This window comes from Anabrus simplex, chromosome 13 (assembly GCF_040414725.1).
Source record: "Anabrus simplex isolate iqAnaSimp1 chromosome 13, ASM4041472v1, whole genome shotgun sequence".
Lineage (NCBI taxonomy): Eukaryota > Metazoa > Arthropoda > Insecta > Orthoptera > Tettigoniidae > Anabrus > Anabrus simplex.
The window spans coordinates 106778165-106803841 of record NC_090277.1 but is presented as its reverse complement, the minus strand read 5'-3'; the positions used below and the strand labels follow the sequence as shown (position 1 = coordinate 106803841).

Below are 25677 nucleotides of genomic sequence, written 5' to 3'. Positions count from 1 at the left end.
TTCCAGGTTTCAGTGAGGCTGTTCCTAACCTGGTGAACAAACGTTGCTGTTGGATTTCATTGGCATTTCCTCCACTGAGGTACTGGCACCTAACTAAAGGGGCAGAATAAGTCACCAAATGAATATAAGAAGTGAATTGACCAAGCGAGTTGGCCATTCGGTTGGGGTCGTGCAGCTGTGAGCGTACATTTGGGAGACGGTGGGTTCAAACTCCGCTGTTGGCAGCTCTGAAAATAGTTTTCCATGGTTTCCTATTTTCTCACCAGGCAAATGCTGGGGCTGTACCTTAATTAAGGCCACAGCCAATTACTTCCCACTCCTAGCCCTTTCCTACGTCTTCTTCACCAGAAGACCTATCTGTGTTGGTGAGACATAAAGCCACTTGTAAAAAAAAAGAAGTGAGTTGTGAGCCTAATCATTAACTTCCTGGCTTCACAGCAGCTGCTGAAAATGTTTAGCATATTGTAACCGTAAAAGTTTATTTTGGTAGCTAGCTCGAACATAAGACTCGGCCCAGGTGGTGACCGGTCACTATCTGAATGGTTACAGAGGAGAGGGAAGTCAGATAAGTACAGTATAATGGGACACAGATTGTTTATAAAAAAATTTATTCATGAAAATACAGTCAGATTCCCACATCACCTCAGTGTAGTAGTTATGAGCACTTCTAGTTGTCTCCATAGATACTCCTTGTGGAACGGAGACCCAACCATGGGAACATGATCCCTCAAAGGCAGCAATCAAACCATGGAAACACGATCCTTCGTGTTCAGCAACCGAACCATGGAACACGATCCGTTGTAAGCTGGTCGTCGTTGATTCTAGAAGGTCTTGGTTCGAGGTTACCACTCACCGATTATGTTACGCGAGTGTCCACATTTGACAGTCCGAGTAATGGAATGGTTTCGCGTAAATCACAGCATTTTGTAATTGTGACGTAATACTTAATAATTGGTTATGCTCTGACGTAGAACAAAAATGTTAGTTTAGAAAAATAGCATGTACTTCTGTGAAAAGATTGTGGTTGTTTGCTCACACACAAAGGAAAAATCAAATTTGAATCCCTACACTTGCGTCTTAATCACATCAGAAAATATAGCGTCTGATGGAATTACTTCATTTGGAGATAATTCCTGAATATTCTAGAATGAAATTAAATGTCTGCAGCGACCGACCAAAAGCACTTGTGAGATGACGTGTCGATTAGCACATCACAGTTCAAAATGGAAATATCACTCGTAATTACTGTATTCTATACGGATGTCTAAAGCGATTTAAGACTACCTTCATGTCATGGAATGTCTATTCGTAAAGTATAATTCACACGAATTATTATTATTATTATTATTATTATTATTATTATTATTATTATTATTATTATTATTAATAATAATAATAATATCTCCTGTCAGCAGAGTTCAATTCACTAAAACATGTCACTTATAAGTACTGCATTCTTCACAATGTCTGAAGTGAACTACTAGAAAACTTGCAATACGTAAAGTCCATTACAAAGTACCTGGATATTCTATCGCTCAAGTCGAAACGTCTAAGTTCAATTAAATTCATTTTGAAACTGTTCTGACATATGCGACACACGTAAGTATTGGTTCTACTATGATTTACAAGTCCTGGAGCTGAACTTGAATCTTTACTAGTCCCTTTAATAAAGTTCTACGCACTGCAAATGTATAAGTTCCGTAACAACGTAAGTATTCCATGTCCAAAGTTCACGCTTCACTCGGACAGAGTCCTGTCTTGAAAATACGATGCAGCGAACCAACGTCGTCGAGGTGTAGACTGTAGATGAACTGGCGGCTAACATCACCAACAGCCGACCGACCGGCCTCGACTGTGGCACAAGGCAGACTGATCTGACAAGCGAAATGCTTGCCTATTTATTCAGTATTCCCTGGGAACCGTAATTGCTAATATCTTTTGTACATTTTAATGGATCTCCATGAAATTTATTGATTACGACTATAAAAAATCAGGCTACGCAGTGATGTTGTTTGTTTTTTTATATCATTAATCCGTCTGAAAGAAATTTAACAATGGAAGAAAATGGAACATTCCATCTGACGTAACACCACCTTGGTCACGTTTCTCGGTCGTGACGTTTCTCTTCCCCGCTGCTCGCAGTTGACGTGGTCGCAGGGGAGCGTGTTCGGCGGGTAGCATAACTCCGCATACACCGGGACTTTGATTGTGAACCGTGTTACGGGTATATATCCCCCTCCCTCCATGAAAAAGAAAATCCGATCAGGGTTTTCTTTTCTTCTCTAGTGTTCCCGATGATAATATTTCTTCAAATTGGCGGAGTTGTAAATTCCTTCCAGGTTTCCATTTAGTTTACTCGCTTCATAAGCCCTATTATGAAAGACTGCAGTAATCCTGTAAGGTCCTACGTAGAGGAGTATCCTGACATTGAGACAGTATTGAAAATTCTCGATTACACCAGGCTTATCATTGAAGACGTCTGCGTACTCCTCGAACAATTTTTGGGTCGCCTCTGTCACCGGAGAACTGAACTCTGGGCTTTCAGTTACACTGTTGAAAAATACAAAGTCATTATTACCCAAGTCGAAATCATCCTCAATGATGGGCATTTCTTGGCCCTCGACTGGTCCCACTTCATCGGGCCTACCCTCTTCCTCGATAGGCGGAGCATCGCTCTTATTGCCTTGGGAATTAACTATAGGGGCATTCAGACCCTGGCACTTCATATCTTCACTCTTTAACAGCTGTAACTCTACAGAGTTAGCATTTGAAAATTTTAAGGTATTGGCAGAATAGTCAATAACACCACTATACTTAATTAGATAATCAGACCCTATAATAATATTAAACTTCATTGGTGTAATTACCAGGAATACGTGTTCAAAGTAGACACCTTCGATTTCAATTGTCAAGAATGTCTGTGTCTTACATTTGATGAATTTGTCAGGTACTATCCCTTTTAACTTTAAGTTGGGCGACTGGCATTAAGGGTATCTCCTCTCTCCTTGTTAACTCATCAATTAATCTGTCGGAAACTAGTGAGGCCTGAGCTCCGGAGTCTACCAAAGCAGATGTAATGAGATGGCCTAGCTTAATGCTAATGACTGGGAGACTACGTTGTATCGTGGGGTTGGCAATAGTAGGATCTTCATGCAATAATTCACTGTCATCTAGGTGCCAATAGTTAATGTTTGTGGTGCAAGAAATTACTTCTTCATACTGGTTTTCAGGCAATTTTATTGCTGGGAAAATGAAGTTTTTTTTAAATCACGCCTTTCGATTCAGGATTTGGCTCGGACGTCTCATTCCGTCTACCAACATTCTCTTGATATTCCAGTGAAGCGGCGCCTGGTAATCCTGATTCCTACGTTGGATGTATTCATGTGTGTCCCTCCATCTTTTCTCGAGTTTGGCCCTATGGGTATCTCTGTCTTGGAGAGCTGATTCAGTTGACTTCTTCCCATTTTGATTACGCCCGTAAGGTATTTTATCCCCATATGAGCGTCTTCGAAATCCACGGAAACGAGAGGGTGTATTTCTCCTCTGTTCCGTTTCCACGTGCGGTTCGGGATTTGGTCTCTGTTGTGACCTTATTTCTACGTGATTATTCGTGACTTCTTTCTGTTTGTTAGTCTTAATGTGATTCTGTGTGTGAGCGGTGTCCAACCTCCTAAGAACATCGTCAAGCTGCTCTAAATCTTGGATATTAGCTGTTACAAGAATCTTTTGAACATGTGTAGGAAATTGAAGTATCACTACCTGAATTAATTCATGTTCGGGTAGAGGTGGATCAAAAAATTGCATCTTTTTTAATTGCGACAGTAAAAAGTCGGAATAGCGTGAGGAATTAATTGCTGTGTTGTACTTTCTCGAATATAGTTGCAATTTAATTAAATGTTGAATTTCTGAATTCCAAAATCTTTTCAATAGTGCTTCTTTAAAATCACCGTAAGTTTTAATGTTAAACTTGAATGCGGAGTACCATGTTAGCGCTCTTCCTTCTAGAAATCGGGAAGCTATTCTTAATTTACAATCAGATCTTACATGACTCTCTAAAAAATATTCATCAAGATTGAGGAGAAATTCCTTTGCGGTATATTCTTCCCTAATACCAATATAAATGGTCCGTTATTGGACATTATAAATTTTCCAGCTAGCTCATTCTTGGTTGCCAGCGTTTCGCCCTCGTGTGCTAGGGTGGGCTCATCAGTTGGTACCTAGCACACCTACCAATACGCTGGCTAGTGCATACCGTGGAGGCCACTGCGTAGGCTAACTGGAGCCACCGGCAGTGCCAATGCACTAAGAGACTTTGTCTCATCACTAAAAATTGATGCCTGCTTGGCCATCAGATGATATAGATGTTGATTCCCATAGGGAATCTGAAATATTTGTCCTGAATGAGCAAATTTATAATACCAATATAAATGGTCCGTTATTGGACATTATAAATTTTCCAGCTAGCTCATTCTTGGTTGCCAGCGTTTCGCCCTCGTGTGCTAGGGTGGGCTCATCAGTTGGTACCTAGCACACCTACCAATACGCTGGCTAGTGCATACCGTGGAGGCCACTGCGTAGGCTAACTGGAGCCACCGGCAGTGCCAATGCACTAAGAGACTTTGTCTCATCACTAAATATTGATGCCTGCTTGGCCATCAGATGATATAGATGTTGATTCCCATAGGGAATCTGAAATATTTGTCCTGAATGAGCAAATTTATAATACCAATATAAATGGTCCGTTATTGGACATTATAAATTTTCCAGCTAGCTCATTCTTGGTTGCCAGCGTTTCGCCCTCGTGTGCTAGGGTGGGCTCATCAGTTGGTACCTAGCACACCTACCAATACGCTGGCTAGTGCATACCGTGGAGGCCACTGCGTAGGCTAACTGGAGCCACCGGCAGTGCCAATGCACTAAGAGACTTTGTCTCATCACTAAAAATTGATGCCTGCTTGGCCATCAGATGATATAGATGTTGATTCCCATAGGGAATCTGAAATATTTGTCCTGAATGAGCAAATTTATAATACCAATATAAATGGTCCGTTATTGGACATTATAAATTTTCCAGCTAGCTCATTCTTGGTTGCCAGCGTTTCGCCCTCGTGTGCTAGGGTGGGCTCATCAGTTGGTACCTAGCACACCTACCAATACGCTGGCTAGTGCATACCGTGGAGGCCACTGCGTAGGCTAACTGGAGCCACCGGCAGTGCCAATGCACTAAGAGACTTTGTCTCATCACTAAAAATTAGTGCATTGGCACTGCCGGTGGCTCCAGTTAGCCTACGCAGTGGCCTCCACGGTATGCACTAGCCAGCGTATTGGTAGGTGTGCTAGGTACCAACTGATGAGCCCACCCTAGCACACGAGGGCGAAACGCTGGCAACCAAGAATGAGCTAGCTGGAAAATTTATAATGTCCAATAACGGACCATTTATATTGGTATTATAAATTTGCTCATTCAGGACAAATATTTCAGATTCCCTATGGGAATCAACATCTATATCATCTGATGGCCAAGCAGGCATCAATTTTTAGTGATGAGACAAAGTCTCTTAGTGCATTGGCACTGCCGGTGGCTCCAGTTAGCCTACGCAGTGGCCTCCACGGTATGCACTAGCCAGCGTATTGGTAGGTGTGCTAGGTACCAACTGATGAGCCCACCCTAGCACACGAGGGCGAAACGCTGACAACCAAGAATGAGCTAGCTGGAAAATTTATAATGTCCAATAACGGACCATTTATATTGGTATTATAAATTTGCTCATTCAGGACAAATATTTCAGATTCCCTATGGGAATCAACATCTATATCATATTCTTCCCTTCCGGAGAACTTCGCAGGTTTGTCATCAGACATTCGGATAATTTGGGAAATGTGAGAAGTGCTTCCGCTAGTGTCGAGAATGCTTGGTGCTGTCCCGTCCTTTTCCACTTGAGAAACTCTATCACTGAGTGTTTCAATTTTACTTTGCAGATCTAATTTAATGACTTTGACCTGACTACTAATGGAAGTTTCTACGTTTTTAACTTCTTTTTCGAGGTCCTTTTTGACTTCGGCAACGTCGTGACTTATGCAGGTGATCTCTCTGTGTGTGTGTGTGTGTGTGTGTGTGTGTGTGTGTGTGTGTGTGTGTGTGTGTGTGTGTGTGTGTGTGTGTGTGTGTGTGTGTGTGTGTGTGTGTGTGTGTGTGTGTGTGTGTGTGTGTGTGTGTGTGTGTGTGTGTGTGTGTGTGTGTGTGTGTGTGTGTGTGTGTGTGTGTGTGTGTGTGTGTGTGTGTGTGTGTGTGTGTGTGTGTGTGTGTGTGTGTGTGTGTGTGTGTGTGTGTGTGTGTGTGTGTGTGTGTGTGTGTGTGTGTGTGTTTTTTTTTTTTTTTTTTTTTAGTTGGGTTTTAACATGTTTTCAGTCTTCTTGTTTAGTTCTCAGCAAGTCTATTTCACTAGTTAACTTGTGAATACTACTCTTAAAAGTCTCATGAATATTATCCTGTATTGACGCAATCTTAGCTTGTGCTTGCGAAAGATGTGCATGTGATTCTTGGAATTCTGCTTTTAAACTCCCTACTTGATCAACTAATTGTTGTGATGTAGGAAAAGCGGTCTTTAAATCCGCAACAACTTGTTTTTTAATGTCCTCTTTTACTGTGTCTAATTCACGGGTAAGGCGTTCATTAATCTCGGTAAATTGAGAATTAATTTTAGCATTGGTACCAGAGAATCATTTTTCGATCTCTGAACCAGCCTTGGCGAGTCTACGTTCTAGGTTTGTATTTATGTCAGAAAATTTACTATCTATATTTTCCGTCATTTGAGTAATGCGAGTTTCAAAATTGGTATTAGACTCGTTAATACGTGCTTCCAAGTTAGTGTTGGACTCATTAATGCGAGCACCTAGGCGGGCTTCTAAATTAGTGTTGGATTCTTGAATACGTTGTGATAAATTGGCGTTAGATTCCGAAATTCTTTCATGCTAATTTTTAGAGCTTCAATGGCTGCTAATATGCTTTCCATTTTGACAATATTACATTTGACCAAATACCATAGACAAGTAATAAATAAGCACTTACAAAATTTGCATATATCACCATTAATGTTCAATGGTAGACAGTTTGTAAAATAATCACTTAGACACTGGCAAATATTTCATATACAACATCAAAATCAAAATAGCACTTTGAAAAAAAATCTTTGTGGTAGTTCATTGTCCGTAAATTACCAAGTATTGACTTTTGAATAAATTCAACTAAGTTCAAAATTACTCTGTTGATTTGAGATTACTCTGATTAAATAGCACACGATCCATGTTAATATTTCTATCACTGCACTTTACTAAACTTAGTATGATCTGAAAATCAAAGTTTCTGTACTTTGGTTTAAAATGATTATAAGATCTATTTGTACACTTATTCAGGTCAAGTTCTGAAAGTCTGATCTTCATCTAAGTGTCTCTTATGTTGATTAATTTTATACTTGTACGCTCTAGATTCAGATAATTCCTATCACATTTCAGTGTCATTTACACTTATGTACACTGATATGCTATTCAGATCGGCCCCTATACGTCTGGGGCGCCATTTATACTTATCTTCCCTCTCTGTAACCGTAAAAGTTTATTTTGGTAGCTAGCTCGAACATAAGACTCGGCCCAGGTGGTGACCGGTCACTATCTGAATGGTTACAGAGGAGAGGGAAGTCAGATAAGTACAGTATAATGGGACACTGATTGTTTATAAAAAAATTTATTCATGAAAATACAGTCAGATTCCCACATCACCTCAGTGTAGTAGTTATGAGCACTTCTAGTTGTCTCCATAGATACTCCTTGTGGAACGGAGACCCAACCGTGGGAACATGATCCCCCAAAGGCAGCAATCAAACCATAGAAACACGATCCTTCGTGTTCGGCAACAAAACCATGGAACACGATCCGTTGTAAGCTGGTCGTCGTTGATTCTAGAAGGTCTTGGTTCGAGGTTACCACTCCCCGATTATGTTACGTGAGTGTCCACATTTGACAGTCCGAGTAATGGAATGGTATTTACAAAAACAATATAAATATGTCACCACCTTATCAATACAAAATTTATTTACATTCAGCTAGTAAATATGGTCAAGACCGGTTTCGGCCCCTAGGGGGTCATCTTCAGTTGACATGCATACAAGATATATTTTACAAAAACATCACATATGATGATTAAAACTTAAAATAAGTCCAACTGATCATAAATGTTGGTATGTATGTCTTGGTACATTTGAGCTATTGTATGTGTCAATCCTAAGTTTCCCAGCATACAGTGTCAAGGTAAGTAGTTAACTAATATACATCCATGAAATTACATGCTATTTTTCATGTTATCACTATCTAATTTGGGTTGTACAATGCGGAATGAGATATACATACATTTGTGTAAATTAATGGTAGTAAGTTCAGTAATATACATTAAAAAAATGGTTCTTAAAATACATTGATTATTGATCAGTCATATGAAAATGTAGAATTATTAGTTTGGACACTTGTGATTAAAATATTAGTATGCAATACCTTGTTGGCATATATCTTAAATGCTAAAGTATCAGTTTATAAAGCCTATTATTCTTATTTTATGTCTTGGAATAGGGTTGAACTTTTAGAAAATTATTTGTTTTGTTGAGCATAGGCATTGGATAAACTTGTTAAATTGGACACATAACTAAAACAGTGGTATATATATACCTTGTTAAAAATACATTGTATTAACATTATTAATATGTGGTGCTATATATACATTGTTTGGGGTAAAATGGGGTTAACGAAGTTTTCACAACAGTATTTGATTAGTTATGATGTTCTGATATAATGGGTCCGTAAAAATATATAACTATATACATAATTGCGGTTAGATAAGTATTTGTATAATCTGCTTGCAATTCAGGTAATATTTGGTTGTAATGTCCTGCGATATTTTGGGCAGCTACTGTTGTTAGAGCTATTAAGAGTCTTGAATATTATTGATGGAGCATGTTCCTCTTTTTGTGTGCCGTAATATGTTGAGTTGTTGACATTTGTAAGAACGCGTTGAATGTTATGCGTCCTGGTAAGGTGCACGTTGATTTTATCGTAGAAGCATATATGTTGTGAAAACAAAGTATCTGGAAGTAGAAATAATGAGTGTGAAAATGATGTGGTATGAAAGTGTAATAGTAAATCGTATGTCGTTTCACTTACGTTAGGTGTTGGAACCGTGCGCTCTGTGTAGCTGCCTGTTGAGATCTAATGCGTGTTGCTCTGAGATTGTATTTGGCGACGGTAGAGGGGAGGTTTGGGGGGGGTGGGTAGAGTGTTAGTAACGGGAGTGGGGTTGAAGGGGAGGAGGTCTTGGAGCGGTTGATTTGAACGTATGGATTTTTGTTTATTAATTCTTTTAAGGTAGTAATCTTTTAGTAAGGGAATTACTGCATGAAAAAGAATATTGTTTCTGTCTATGTTTTCATTTAAGTTGGAGTTCGGATTGACGTATTTGTCTAAATTCATGTAAAATTCTTCTACTATACTGAGCAAGGGACTTTTTGGATTCATATTGAGGATTTGCATGTCACTATTAATGTCCGTGAAATTGTGTTTCTGATCGTCATTGTGCTGACCCATAGCTGAGAAGTGTCTGTGTTTGACGGCATTTACATGTTCATTATATCGTATTAAAAAACTCCTACCAGTAAGCCCTACGTAGCTGGCTCGGCAGTCGTTGCATTTGAGGCGATAGACTCCTGAGTGGTTGTATTTATTTATGTTGTTAACTGATTTGGAATTGTATAGTATGTTGGTGTTATTGCGTGTAGTTTTGTATGCTATTTTTAGACCTTGTTTTTTGAAGATATTGGTTATGGGATGTATATGGTTATTGTTGTAAGTAAACAGTGCATATTCTTTTTTATCTTTGGTGATTCTGCTTAGGTTGGTTTTCGGTTGGTTTTTGACTTTGATGATGATCCGGTTTATCATTTCTCTTTTATATCCGTTTTGTTTTGCTATTTCATGGATTGTGTTTAATTCTTTATTTAGATTTTCCTTTGAAAGTGGAATGTTATATGCTCTGTGAATCATACTATAGTATGCAGCTTTCTTGTGAGTATGTGGGTGGGTGGAGTCTATCTTTATTGTATTTGATGTATGGGTAGGTTTCTTTATATGTTGTATGTTAGGTGGTTGTTATGTCTGGTTATAGATATATCCAAGTAGTTTATGGTGTTGTTATTTTCAGTGTCCTGCTTTCAAGATGAAACTTTTCAAATTAAGACTAAAGATCCTACTAACAGTATCCAAAAGAACTTAAAAACTCTCCTAAAAAACATCAATTTTCTCTTGAACGAACAGGAAACTACAAAATTAATCACCATGAATCCAGGGATACCTACAGCTAAAGCTTACCCTAAAATCCATAAAGACAACATTCCCATGAGACCCATAATAAACTACAGGCCAAGCCCCATCTATAAATTATCCAAATACATACAAAAATTCCTCAAAAAACATTGTCTTTCAAGCAAATAAAACCATAAAAAACTCAATAGAATTTTGCAGCATTACTAAGAATATAAGAATAGAACATTTCTACAAGCTAGCAACATATGATATAATAAACATGTATCCTAATATACCCACACAAAAAAATATTACTTTCATAAAATCCAATCTTTATAACCATAGTAAGCTAAGCAAATTGGAAATAGATGAATTTATAAAACTATTACAATTTGCTATCAATAACAATTATTTCAAGTTCCATGACACTATCTATCAACAGAAAGGATTACCCATGGGATCACCAATATCAGGCATAATAGCTGATATATATATATGGACTATTTAGAACACCAAGAAATCAAAAAAATAGGAAATATCATCTATTGGTGCAGGTTTGTCGATGATGCATTCATAATCATGGACAATAGACATACCAATGAAAACATAATCTTAGAACAACTAAATAAAATAGATCCCCATATAAAATTTACCATGGACACTGAAAATAACAACACCATAAACTACTTGGATATATCCATAACCAGACATAACAACCACCTAACATACAACATATATAGAAAACCTACCCATACATCAAATACAATAGACTCCACCCACCCACATACTCACAAGAAAGCTGCATACTATAGTATGATTCACAGAGCATATAACATTCCACTTTCAAAGGAAAATCTAAATAAAGAATTAAACACAATCCATGAAATAGCAAAACAAAACGGATATAAAAGAGAAATGATAAACCGGATCATCAACAAAGTCAAAAACCAACCGAAAACCAAGCTAACCAGAATCACCAAAGATAAAAAAGAATATGCCCTGTTTACTTACAACATTAACCATATACATCCCATAACCAATATCTTCAAAAAACAAGGTCTAAAAATAGCATACAAAACTACACGCAATAACACCAACATACTATACAATTCCAAATCAGTTAACAACATAAATAAATACAACCACTCAGGAGTCTATCGCCTCAAATGCAACGACTGCCGAGCCAGCTACGTAGGGCTTACTGGTAAGAGTTTTTTAATACGATATAATGAACATGTAAATGCCGTCAAACACAGACACTTCTCAGCTATGGGTCAGCACATTGACGATCAGAAACACAATTTCACGGACATTAATAGTGACATGCAAATCCTCAATATGAATCCAAAAAGTCCCTTGCTCAGTATAGTAGAAGAATTTTACATGAATTTAGACAAATACGTCAATCCGAACTCCAACTTAAATGAAAACATAGACAGAAACAATATTCTTTTTCATGCAGTAATTCCCTTACTAAAAGATTACTACCTTAAAAGAATTAATAAACAAAATTCCATACGTTCAAATCAACCGCTCCAAGACCTCCTCCCCTTCAACCCCACTCCCGTTACTAACACTCTACCCCCCCCCCCCCCAAACCTCCCCTCTACCGTCGCCAAATACAATCTCAGAGCAACACGCATTAGATCTCAACAGGCAGCTACACAGAGTGCACGGTTCCAACACCTAACGTAAGTGAAACGACATACGATTTACTATTACACTTTCATAACACATCATTTTCACACTCATTATTTCTACTTCCAGATACTTTGTTTTCACAACATATATGCTTCTGCGATAAAATCAACGTGCACCTTACCAGGACGCATAACATTCAACGCGTTCTTACAAATGTCACCAACTCAACATATTACGGCACACGAAAAGAAGAACATGCTCCATCAATAATATTCAAGACTTTTAATAGCTCTAACAACAGTAGCTGCCCAAAATATCGCCAGACATTACAACCAAATATTACCTGAATTGCAAGCAGATTATACAAATACTTATCTAACCGCAATTATGTATATAGTTATATATTTTTACGGACCCATTATATCGGAACATCATAACTAATCAAATACTGTTGTGAAAACTTCGTTAACCCCATTTTACCCGAAACAATGTATATATAGCACCACATATTAATAATGTTAATACAATGTATTTTTAACAAGGTATATATATACCACTGTTTGTTATGTGTCCAATTTAACAAGTTTATCCAATGCCTATGCTCAACAAAACAAATCATTTTCTAAAAGTTCAACCCTATTCCAAGACATAAAATAAGAATAATAGGCTTTATAAACTGATACTTTAGCATTTAAGATATATGCCAACAAGGTATTGCATACTAATATTTTAATCACAAGTGTCCAAACTAATAATTCTACCTTTTCATATGTCTGATCAATAATCAATTAATGTATTTTAAGAACCAATTTTTTAATGTATATTACTGAACTTACTACCATTAATTTACACAAATGTATGTATATCTCATTCCACATTGTACAACCCAAATTAGATAGTGATAACATGAAAAATAGCATGTAATTTCATGGATGTATATTAGTTAACTACTTACCTTGACACTGTATGCTGGGAAACTTAGGATTGACACATACAATAGCTCAAATGTACCAAGACATACATACCAACATTTATGATCAGTTGGACTTATTTTAAGTTTTAATCATTATATGTGATGTTTTTGTAAAATATATCTTTTATGCATGTCAACTGAAGATGACCCCCTAGGGGCCGAAACCGGTCTTGACCATATTTACTAGCTGAATGTGAATAAATTTTGTATTGATAAGGTGGTGACTTATATTTATATTGTTTTTGTAAAGTAATATCTATCAATACGGAAATGAAACTTATAAACAACAGTAAAGGAATGGTTTCGCGTAAATCACAGCATTTCGTAATCGTGACGTAATACTTATTAATTGGTTATGCTCTGACTTAGAACAAAAATGTTAGTTTAGAAAAATAGCATGTACTTCTGTGAAAAGATTGTGGTTGTTTGCTCACACACAAAGGAAAAATCAAATTTGAATCCCTACACTTGCGTGGTGTCTTCCCACGAAACTAGAAATTAACACTGTTTCTTTACACTAATAAATACACAGTTCATTCTTAATCACATCAGAAAATATAGCGTCTGATGGAATTACTTCATTTGGAGATAATTCCTGAATATTCTAGAATGAAATTAAATGTCTGCAGCGACCGACCAAAAGCACTTGTGAGATGACGTGTCGATTAGCACATCACAGTTCAAAATGGAAATATCACTCGTAATTACTGTATTCTATACGAATGTCTAAAGCGTTTTAAGACTACATTCATGTCATGGAATGTCTATTCGTAAAGTACAATTCACACGAAGCACTTATTATTATTATTATTATTATTATTATTATTATTATTATTATTATTAATAATAATAATATCTCCTGTCAGCAGAGTTCAATTCACTAAATCATGTCACTTATAAGTACTGCATTCTTCACAATGTCTGAAGTGAACTACTAGAATACTTGCAATACGTAAAGTCCATTACAAAGTACCTGGATATTCTATCACTCAAGTCGAAACGTCGAAGTTCAATTAAATTCACTTTGAAACTGTTCTGACATATGCGACACACGTAAGTATTGGTTCTACTATGATTTACAAGTCCTGGAGCTGAACTTGAATCTTTACTAGTCCTCTTAATAAAGTTCTATGCACTGCAAATGTATAAGTTCCGTAACAATGTAAGTATTCCATGTCCAAAGTTCACACTTCACTCGGACAGAGTCCTGTCTTGAAAATACGATGCAGCGAACCAACGTCGTCGAGGTGTAGACTGTAGCTGTACTGTAGATGAACTGGCGGCCAACATCACCAACAGCCGACCGACCGGCCTCGACTGTGGCACAAGGCAGACTGATCTGACAAGCGAAATGCTTGCCTATTTATTCAGTATTCCCTGGGAACCGTAATTGCTAATATCTTTTGTACATTTTAACGGATCTCCATGAAATTTAGGGATTATGACTATAAAAAATCAGGCTGCGCAGTGATGTTGTTTGTTTTTTTATATCATTAATCCGTCTGAAAGAAATTAACGATGGAAGAAAATGGAACATTCCATCTGACGTAATACCACCTTGGTCACGTTACTCGGTCGTGACGTTTCTCTTCCCCACTGCTCGCAGTTGACGTGGTCGCAGGGGAGCGTGTTTGGCGGGTAGCATAACTCCGCATACATCGGGACTTTGATTGTGAACCGTGTTACGGGTATAATATCAAGCATAGGAAAACATGTTTGCACTCATTATCAAAATATTTCACCTACGTTTTTCTATGCATGAAGTGCTGATTTTGAAGGATTTTGCTTTTCTGTAAGTTTTCTTTTATAAGATTGAAATGTGTGGTGTTCATATAGGCATTATTCTTTTGCAGAGCAAGATCATCAGAGTGTTGAATCTCTGGCAGAGGAACTCTGTGTTCCCACCGGAAGTGATACAGCCTTTATTTGACTTGGCTAACCCTAATCATCCAATCCACAAAGAACAGGCACTGAATGCATCTACAGCATCAGCAACGAGCAACGGTGTGATGAATGCTAGTAAAACTCCGCCCTTGTCAAGAACTCCTACAAGCATAAACAAATCGCAGAATGACCAGTCTTGGATCAATCAGTCACAGCTTGACGCCACCAACAATGCCATCATGCAGCTGTCTGGACAAGCTGCTTCGGTGAGCCTTTTATCCTTTTTTAATGGTTTCTAAATTATGATTTCCTGATGTGACCCCCATAAATAACCTAAAAAATAGTGATGGACAGTCGGATAGGGTCTCGAGACTTCTCGAGAATTCTTACTATGACCTGTAGCTCGAAAGAGGCCCTCAAATCGTGCCGTGGGCAGCATGTGGAAAGTCTATGGCTAGGCTGATTTGAATGTTCTTTGTGCCATGTACGCGAGTAGTCAACCATGAGTTTTCTCCATTCTGTAAATGTGTGGCAGCAACAAGCAACTAGGCCACTCAGTTCTAGTATGCGTCTATTATTGATGTAGTATTACATAATCTATGAAGGATACTCAATGCACAGTGTATGCAGCAGTAATAACGATTCTCTTATACAAGATAACCATGTAAATCAGTGATCTATGTCTTAAAACTCTGGTTATAGACGTACTAATTGCATGATGACTAGAGGCGGTGTTTGATTGTATTAATGATATTTGTGATTTGTGTGTTTTTTAAGACTATATTTGGTACTAATTTGCCCCTGACCGGGAATTGAACACAGGGCCTCCGTAGACGCAGGCAAGCTACCCTTGGGTCACCTACAAAATTTCTTAGCTACATAAATTAAAGTTTAAAATCTCTATTCTTTAACTTCCATTTTACCAGGGGAACTTTGTCACTTTTCTGTGAAAACTTCTTTCAGGTCAGCTACTTTGATCAGCCAGGCTCATCGTAACTAACGCCAAGCACCGGGTGAGTTGGCCGTGCGGTGAGGGCCACGCAGCTGTGAGCTTGTATCCGGGAGATAGTGGGTTTGAACCCCACTGTTGGTAGCCCTGAAGATGGTTTTCTGTGGTTTCCCATTTTCACACCAGGCAAACGCTGGGGCTGTACTTTAATTAAGGCCACGGCCACTTCCTTCCCTCTCATAGACCTTTCCTATCCCATCGTCGCCATAAGACCTATCTGTGTCGGTGCGTCGTAAAGCCAATTGTAAAAATACAGACAAAAAACTAGCGTCAAGCCAAGCAATAGTCGATCATGACTAGATTTTTAGTTCTGTGATTTAATAAAAGAAATAATTAATTAAAATAAATAAATTAAATAAATAATAATTTGATGGCATACAGTAAAACCTCGTTAATTCGAAGTCGTTGGGACTCAAAAATCGGACTTCGAATTACGTGATTTCGAATTAACCGCCAATTCGCAATTCAGATCTACCAACCCTTGCCGCGTTACGAAATATTCTAAGGCCCGTTACTGCATGCATTTAACCTTGATTCACAGTTTATACCTTTCAAATGCCATGAAAAAAGAACTATTTCCAAAATGTATCCAAAAAGGTGCATTTGCAGCATTCAAATAATGCACTTACATATCTTACTGGCAAATATAACCTCACGCAACGAAAAAAAGAAAAAAAAAAGCACGATTCAAAGACGAGGAGAAATCTATGCTTGCTCCCATGTGCACGTGCTTTATTCATTGGAGTACTATACTGTATGCATTTTAGATGCCTTGTATTTACACAGAAAGGTCCTGATGCCCTTAAAATCAAACCTTCCTATGACTCTATCCTTGTACGATTTCCCGCCATGGCACTTCTCTCGGATTTCAGAAATGTAAACACTTGCCGCGTCACAAAGTATTCTAAGACCCATTAATACATGCAATCACCTCGATTCACAGTTTAAACCTTTCCAATGCCATGTAAAAACTATTTCCGAAATGTATCCAACAAGGTGCATTTACAATGTTCAAATAATGCACTTGGATAAATCACTGACAAACATAACCTCACGCAACGAAAGAAAAAAAATCACACAATTCAAAGACGAGGATAAATTATGTCGGTTCCCCTGTGCAAATGCTTTATTTTTTGGATATCTGTACTGTTTGATTTTTAGATGCTTTGTACTGGGATGGAAAGTGCCCGACGCCCTTAAAACATTGTAGCTTATCGAACTTTTCTATGACGAGGGGATAAAGTTTCTCGCTTCCATGTGCATTGCAATTGCAACGCACTACTATGACCCCCATCCCCGACCCTTGTACGATTCCCGGGTGGCACTTTCTCCTTTAAAACCATAAGACCATTTGGGCTCGCATTAAAATAAAGCAATGCAGTTTCATCGCCAATGACAGTATTGTTCGGTGTCTACGAATTTATTATATGAGCCACGCTTTTTCGTCAACTGTCGGCATCGCCAGTGTTCGCGCATTCTGTTTTCCCGCACACTGCCTGTTGCGTGATATTACGGCGTTCCTTAAAAGGTTGAATACAAAAGAATTCCGATTTCATTCAACTTGGCAATCATGAAGCGCACTGTAGACCCACCGAAGTGCGTGTAAGTGCGGAAAGCTACCCCTCCACGTTCCGGAACACGCGTTCTATTATGACGCGGATAAATTTCGAGTTGAAATTACTCTGTAACATACTATTGTTTTAAAATGTAAAGGCAGTTTCGAATTAAAAGTGTGAATTTCGGTAATGGGGCCGACAATGTACTTCGAATTACGAATTATTCGTATTTCGAATTAAACAATTTAAATAACATGCAAAACTGTATCTCATGTTTCCGGGAACGAAAGCTTCTTCGAATTACGTGCGATTTTGAATTAACCGATTTCGAATTATCGAGGTTCTACTGTAGTCGCCTTCTTTTTAAAATCTTTCTGCTTTTATCATCTCCACTCGTATCGTATTGGTAGATGTACTAGCATGTGAAAAGAACTCCTGTGGGACTAAATTCCAGCACCTTTGCGTCTCCAAAAACCGTAAATGTAGTTTTTTTTTTTTTTTTGCTAGTTGCTTTACGTCGCACCGGCACAGATAGGTCTTGTAGCGAAGATGGGACAGGGAAGGGCCAGGAGTGGGCAGGAAGCGGCCATGGCCTTAATTAAGGTACAGCCCCAGCATTTGCCTGCTGTGAAAATGGGAAACCACGGAACATCATCAGGGCTGCCGACAGTGGGGTTCGAACCTACTATCTCCCGAATACTGGATCCTGGCCGCATTCAAGCGACTGCAGCTATCCAGCTCGGTGTAAAAGTAGTTAGTGGGACGTAAAGCATATAACATTATCATTATTGTAACAAACCAGAATGAGTAAATGTGCAGAAAAACTACATTTTGCAAAGACGTAGTCCCACTTACTCAGAAGTGAGCAATGACCAACCACAGCAGGAAGAAAATCTCTAGACATGAGAAAGCTTTCAAACATATTGCAAACTCTCAAGACTCAATTGTAAGATATCTAGCATTATTGAAATACTAGACTAGTTTTGGGAAGGAGCAAGTTCGATTCCTGTCCAGCAGCCTAGTGACTATTGCCTTGAGATCTGCCGAAACTTATTTGGCCACACATATGTAAGAAAGAAATGTAAAAAATAAATATCTAAACCTGGACATATGTAGATTTTTTACAAGTATGAATATTTGATTAAACTCGTCTTCAAGTAGAGCTATTGGAATGCACTCTCTCTCCTTCCAATTGTCACGGCCACTCTGCTTTATGACTTCTGTAGTGTCCCTAAACAGTACCTGGCAAATGCAATGCAAAGATTGTCCCTTAAGCAAGATCACCACCAGTTGCTTTTCCGCTACATGCTCCGCAATGATGGGACGTTAACACGAAGATCCACAGGTATGATGAAATAGTCCTTTTGTGAGATACTGTTTATTGAAAAATTCTTGATCGAGAATTTAGCTTTGATGGGACTGAAATTTCTGGACGTTTGATGTGGGGAAACAATTTCTTCGAGGAGCAGATAATGCAGGATTTTTAAAACATAATTTAATTAGGAAGCCCATTGGACCACGTAATTTGAACAAATAAACAGCCGAAATAACTGCAGGCGATGGTACTATATATAATCCAGTCATACCTACTTTCATACCTGGGCATTTATCTCTCTTTAGTAAGTTGCCATTTGACTTGATTCTATTTTTAGTAATTTTGTTGTATCCTGCTACCACATTATGTCCATTTCTGATAAAAGGTTATTGATATTTTACATGATGTGTAAGTATTGTGATATTCCTATTCACAGGGTGGTGGCCTCATCGCAGGCGTGGATGCGAACCTTATTCAGCAGCTGCAGCAGTTACAACAGTTACTACTGAAGCAACAGCAACAACAGCAGCAGCAGGACCCGGGAGGACATTCGGAGTCTGATCAGGTACTGAAACATGCTGTTGAAATTCTTGAATGTGTAGTGCGTTTCATTATCGAGGCAAGCTGATAATGTGGAATGCCTTTCATTATAGAGACATGCTGATATTTTAAATTACCATAGCCATAAATTTATTGGCTTGAAAAGTAGAAAATTATCTGTTGACTCAGAATGGTGGCAGAAAGTACACAAGGATGGCGTGCCACTAAGACCAATCGTGAGTGCCATTGGTTCTGCGACTCATGAGTTAGCCCGCTATATTTCATCACTGCTACAGCCAGAAACAGGGAAGACAGAACATCACATTAAAGATTCGAAACATTTCTTGCAGAAGTTACGTGAACTACGGGTGGACGAAGGTGCCATCCTAGTAAGCTTTGATGTTACGTCACTTTTCACTAATATACCTGTAGAAGAAACTTGCTTACATTGGAGAATACCTGTCTGAGGACTTGACCAATCTGGCAGCAGTTTGTTTAAAATCCACTTACTTCTACTACAAAGGAGATTATTACGAGCAGACAGAAGGAGCAGCAATGGGTTCACCTTTGTCACCAGTGGCTGCTAATATTTTTATGGAACACTCTGAGCCTACTGCACAACAGCGCCATTGAAACCTAAGTGCTTCTATCGTTACATGGATGACACATTTTCGGTCTGGCCACATGGAAGGGAAACTTTAAATGAATTTTTAGAGCACCTAAACTCCATTAACAGTAAGATCAAGTTCACAATGGAAGTAGAAAATGAAGGTAAATTACCTTTTCTTGATGTGTTAGTATACAAGAAGAACGATGGTACACTAGGCCATGCAATGTACAAGAAACCTACACATTCTGAAAGATAGCTTCATAAGTCCTCACATCACCACCCCTCCCAAAAAGCAGCTCTCCTTCGAACGTTATATACTAGGGTGAATAATGTTGCAGACGATAACTGCTCGAGTGCATTGAGAGAACTGACAACATCCATGAAGAAAAAGGGCTATACATCAGGAGACATAACACGAGCTGCGAAGATCAAGGAGCCTAACTTGGATAGCACCAACCAGGACTACAGCAAAAAGAAAAAAGTATTCCTTCCTTACGTGGCAGGTATAACTGACAGAATAGGGCGCATTCTTAAGAAGTGCAATATGTTTCCAGTTTTCACTGCAGACCGGAAGCTCAAATCCCTGTTTCGACCAGTCAAAGAAAAGCCACATCTTGAAACACCGGGCGTATATGAAATTCCATGTGGTTGTGGTTGTTCATATGTTGGCATGACAAAAAGGCTTGTTAGCACCAGGGTGAAAGAGCACATCAGGTCGGTAAAGAATGTCGCTCTTTCATCCTCCACGGAGAACGCTATAAGCCAGTCTGCCATAGCAGAACTACAGTACAGACCATGAAATCCTCTTTGACCAGGCGAAGGTCATCGGGCCTGTAAAAGACTTCTATGCTCGTCTTGTGAGGGAAGCCATAGAGATAGAGCTGCGCCCAAATAACATCAACAGGGAAGGCGGCTTCAAGTTATCGAATACATGGAGACCTGTACTGCAGAAATAAATGCATAACACCACCACGGCAGAGCGGGACACACTCAAACGGTCGACAGAGGGTGGTGCATCAGTAACTTCCCTCCCAACCACCACAGCACAGCGGCACGATCCTTGAGTCCAGTTAGTGGGGTAGGCCGTGGATAGTACGGGCATGACTTACACGTTCCTTCAGATAATTTTTTTGCTCACTGTTGGAGGCAAAACTTCACATGCCCTGATGAAGGCCAATGCAATTTGGCTGAAAGCTTGGCTTTGTTATTAATATATATATATATAGTGGCTTTAATCCAGATCATTTATTTCTTTATGTTAATACAATGAGCCACGAAAACTTACGTTCCCTAATAGGAGTTGTTTATCGGCCACCACGGGTAGGTCACCTCTCAGACATTGAAGACATCCTGCAGAGACTATCACCTGCTTATGAACATATTTTAATATTTGGTGACTTCAATACTAATTTACTGGAACAGGCTGGAGATACAAAGCAACTCTTCAAGTATTTTCCAGACGTGTGACATGACAATACTTCCACTAAAACCGACAAATCATACCTCATCTTCACATACACTAATTGACTTAATGTTCACTAACAACCCACAGAAAATAGCATCACATGGACAAATTCGTACCCCTAGCATATCGACACGACTTAATCTTACTCGCTCAAAGTACCGAAGTATAAGTCCAGATACATCACATTCAGGGACATTAAACATGTAAACCTAGATTATCTGAAAGTTGACGCCTTGAATAGTCCTTCGGATGATGTAAAAAATATAAACGGTATCGATAAGAAAGTTGAAACTTTTAAGTTCACTTATACTTGGTCTCCTTGATAAACGTGCACCTAAGCGCACGGCCAAAGTCTCCTGACCTCCTCCTCCATGGCTGACCGATGACATTAAACAAATGCCGTCTCACCGTGATGCGTTACACCGGCTCTACAGACGCACACACTCTACCAGTGCGCTTGAACAGTATCGGACACTTCGGAATAGAATTAAAGTAATAATTCGAAATAAGAAATTTTCTTTATACAATCACCTGGCTGGAAATTTAAATGTGTCAAACACTTGGAAACAACTTCGTTCCATTGGAATTGGGAAAGCTTTGCCCCAGCCATGTAACCCAGACATCTCTCTGGAGAGATTGAATGCTCATTTTTCTGAAATAAAAATTAAACCAGAAATACACACAATATCACAGACTATAAAATCTCTTCTGAACCAGCCACCACCAAATGGGCCATTCTTTGAATTTCGCGAAGTCACCGAGATTACATGTTATAAATCTCATTTTTGGTCCGTATTTAAAATTTACAGTTCAACAACAATGAAGGTGTTTTAATTTAAATTAAATTAAGTTGGATTAAATTAAAACACCTTTATTGTTGTCGCAGAGATTGACGTGAAACGCGAGGTATTATCAATCACATCATCTGCTGTAGGACCTGATGAAATACCCATACTCATAATACAACACATCATTGACATTATTCTTCCCGCCATTACTCATATATACAACACATGCCTCACAAGTGGCCTCTTTCCAAAAATGTGGAAAAATGCCATTATAAATCCTGTTCCCAAAACTTCCTCACCTGTACTTATAACAGATTATCGATCTGTTTGCATACTTTCATCTCTCTCCAGGCCTCTTGAATGCATAGTACACGTGCAATTAACCGACTATTTAAATAAATACAAACTACTTGACCCTTTACAGTCGGGTTTCAAAAAGGGACACAGTACGGCCACTGCCCTGCTGAAAGTTACAGACGACATGAGACATGCTATGGACGAAAGGCAGGTGACGTTACTTCTTGATTTTAGCAGCGCTTTTGACACAGTAAATATAGAGTTCATTGCTAAATTGAAATCGCTTCACCTTGGACAGACAGCTCTAGAATTCTTTTTCTCATATCTTACGGAATGAAAACAACGCGTAATTCTTCAGAATAGGTCATCTGAATGGGTAATGAAATATTCAGGAGTACCACAAGGCTCTGTACTTGGACCACTTCTCTTTGTTACCTATATTAACGATATATCGACACGGCTAAGACACTGTAAATACCACTTGTATGCTGACGATCTACAGATCTATTATCATTCAAAAATTTCAGACATCAATCAAGCAATAGGTTATATGAACTCTGACTTAAATAATATCTGTGCATACGCTCATGAAAACTGTATTTTAATTAATCCATCAAAATCTAAAGCTATTATTGTTGGGCAGACGAAACAAATCAGTGCGGCAAAAAACAAAACAAAAAAAATCCACTAACTTTATCTGAAAATTATTCCGTACGAAAACTCGGTAAGAAATCTTGGTGTAATTATAAACAAGAATCTTAACTGGGGAGAGTACATTACAAATATCTTTAGAAAAGTGTACGTGTCCCTTCACCCACTAAAATATCATCAAAATATGCTGCCACTAAACATGAGAATTAGGCTTATAAATACTCTTATTCTCCCTATATTTTCCTACTGTGACGTAGTACTAATTGATGCCACGAGAGAACAACTAAACCGATTACAACGTGCTATGAACTCATGTATTAGATTTATCTTTTCCTTACGCTATGATGTTCATGTTACCCCTTATTATCGACAACTTTCCCTTCTAAAATTTGAACAATATAGAAACCTCCACGTGGCAGTATTAATCTTTCGAGTATTGAAAGAGAATATCCCATACTACTTATCTTCACAACTCAATTTCCTATCCTCTTTCTACCAGCATAACACACGCTCCGGCAGTACACTTGCTATCCCACTCAGCAGGTCAGCAGCATTTAGCCGTTCCTTTCTTGCAAATGGAGCTAGAATATGGAATTCTCTCCCCCATAACATTAGAGCCATAAAATCCTTAAATTCCTTCAAGTTGTCTTGCTGTGAGCATCTCCTCGATGTGTGCTGCCAGGCTGAATGAATCTGGTAGAGTGAATGTGTGTATGAATGTACGTTTACTGTGCTTATGGTATTTTGTGTCATTCAACTTTTAATTTGTAACGATAGTTTTAAGACATGACTTAAGAATATTTATAGAGTTTATGTTATTTAGTTTCATATTTTGTTTCTAGTTTGTAATGGTAGTTTTAATATAAGTTTATGAATATTGCTCTCAGATGTACAATGTTAATGTAGTGTGGTTAAGTGTAAGAGAGGACCATGAGTCCTAACTTCGCCACTACAAATAAAGGCAAATATAAATATAAATAAAATATATATAAAAACCAGATCCACTGCCTGATAATAACTGGAAATACTAACATCAAAATATGTTAGGCACCGGACTCTTATTTCCAGTTATCATTGCAACCTAGCAACCTCTCCTTAGCCTGTAAACCTGCAAATGAGGTGATGCGTGGTCAACATGGTGATACCTTTTGCTTGTTATTCTTGGCTTTCTAGACTGGGGCGCGGTCACACTCACAGTCATACAACTCTTCATTACTATTCTCGCGTAGGCTGAATGGAATTTGAATCAGCCCTCAAATCCAGGTAATAATCGCTGACCTAGATTAGTACCGAACCTAGGGTCTCTGGATGAAAGACAGGCTTACTAACCGTAAACCACAGGGCCAGCATAGTTATCACATCACTTGAAATTTTGGCAGTTTTCATTTATGTCTCCTGTCTTTTTTCATCTTGTACAGGTATGTTTTAGCTCGGTGACGATCGATTGGTGAGCAAGATAGGAATCTGGTGTTGAGATTGCGCACTAATAATATTTTGATGATTGCACACTACTAATTTGTTGATATGAGTTGCAGCTAGGAATTAGTGGGATGTGTTGTGTTGTTTCTGCCTCTAGACTACAATAAACTGTTTGTTGTTAAGGTATGATGCTCAGAGCATAACCTGGTGGCCTAGTTAAAAAAATCATTGTTCTGATGAATGATACTTTGCTTTCATAAGTGATTCCTGTTGATTTCTCAGGTTAAATTTGACAAGAAGTTGCTGGATTTTGATTACGGGTCAGAAGAGGAGGATGATCAAGGAACTTCACCCCAGCAACAGCACCATCATCACCACCATCACCACCACCACCAGCAGCACCAGCAGCAACAACAGCAGCAACAACAGCAGCAGCAGCAGCAACAACAGATGCAGCAACAACAGCAACCTGCCCAATCTACGGGGTTGGAAAGGTGAGTGAACTTCTCTTATATACTTTACAACAGAAGACTACAGTAAAACCTCGTTAATTCGAAGTCGTTGGGACTAAAAAATCGGACTTCGAATTACGTGATTTCGAATTAACCGCCAATTCGCAATTCAGAAGTACCAACCCTTGCCGCGTTACAAAATATTCTAAGGCCCGTTACTGCATGCAGTTAAGCTTGATTCACAATTTATACTACCTTTCAAATGCCATGAAAAAAGAACTATTTTCAAAATGTATCCAAGAAGGTGCATTTACAGTATTCAAATAATGCACTCCGATATCTCACTGGTAAACATAACCTCACGCAACGCAAGAAAGAAAAAAAAAGCACGATTCAAAGACTAGGAGAAATCTATGCTGGCTCCCATGTGCAAGTGCTTTATTAATTGGATTACTATACTGTATGCATTTTAGATGCCTTGTATTTACACAGAAAGTACCCGATGCCCTTAAAATCGAACTTTCCTATGACTCTATCCTTGTACGATTTCCCGCCGGCACTTCGCTCGTACTTCAGAAATGTAAACACTTGCCGCGTCACAAAGTATTCTAAGACCCATTAATACATGCAGTCACGTCGATTCACAGTTTAAACCTTTCAAATGCCATGGAAAAAACTATTTCCAAAATGTATCCAACAAGGTGTATATAGAATGTTCAAATAATGCACTTGGATA

At 38.6% G+C, this 25677-nt stretch overlaps 1 protein-coding gene across 7 annotated transcripts in view; it reads left to right on the top strand.

The window, feature by feature from the left end:
• The window catches only part of Isha (Insulator su(Hw) mRNA adaptor), a 402024-nt gene that overhangs the window by 12535 nt on the left and 363812 nt on the right, over positions 1 to 25677 (top strand). For all 7 annotated transcript variants that reach the window (XM_067156873.2, XM_067156871.2, XM_067156870.2 and 4 more), the window contains exons 4-6: positions 14809 to 15105; positions 19156 to 19284; positions 24772 to 24983. In XM_067156873.2, coding sequence (XP_067012974.2) covers positions 14809 to 15105; positions 19156 to 19284; positions 24772 to 24983 — 638 coding nt within the window. The remainder of the gene's footprint in view (positions 1 to 14808; positions 15106 to 19155; positions 19285 to 24771; positions 24984 to 25677) is intronic.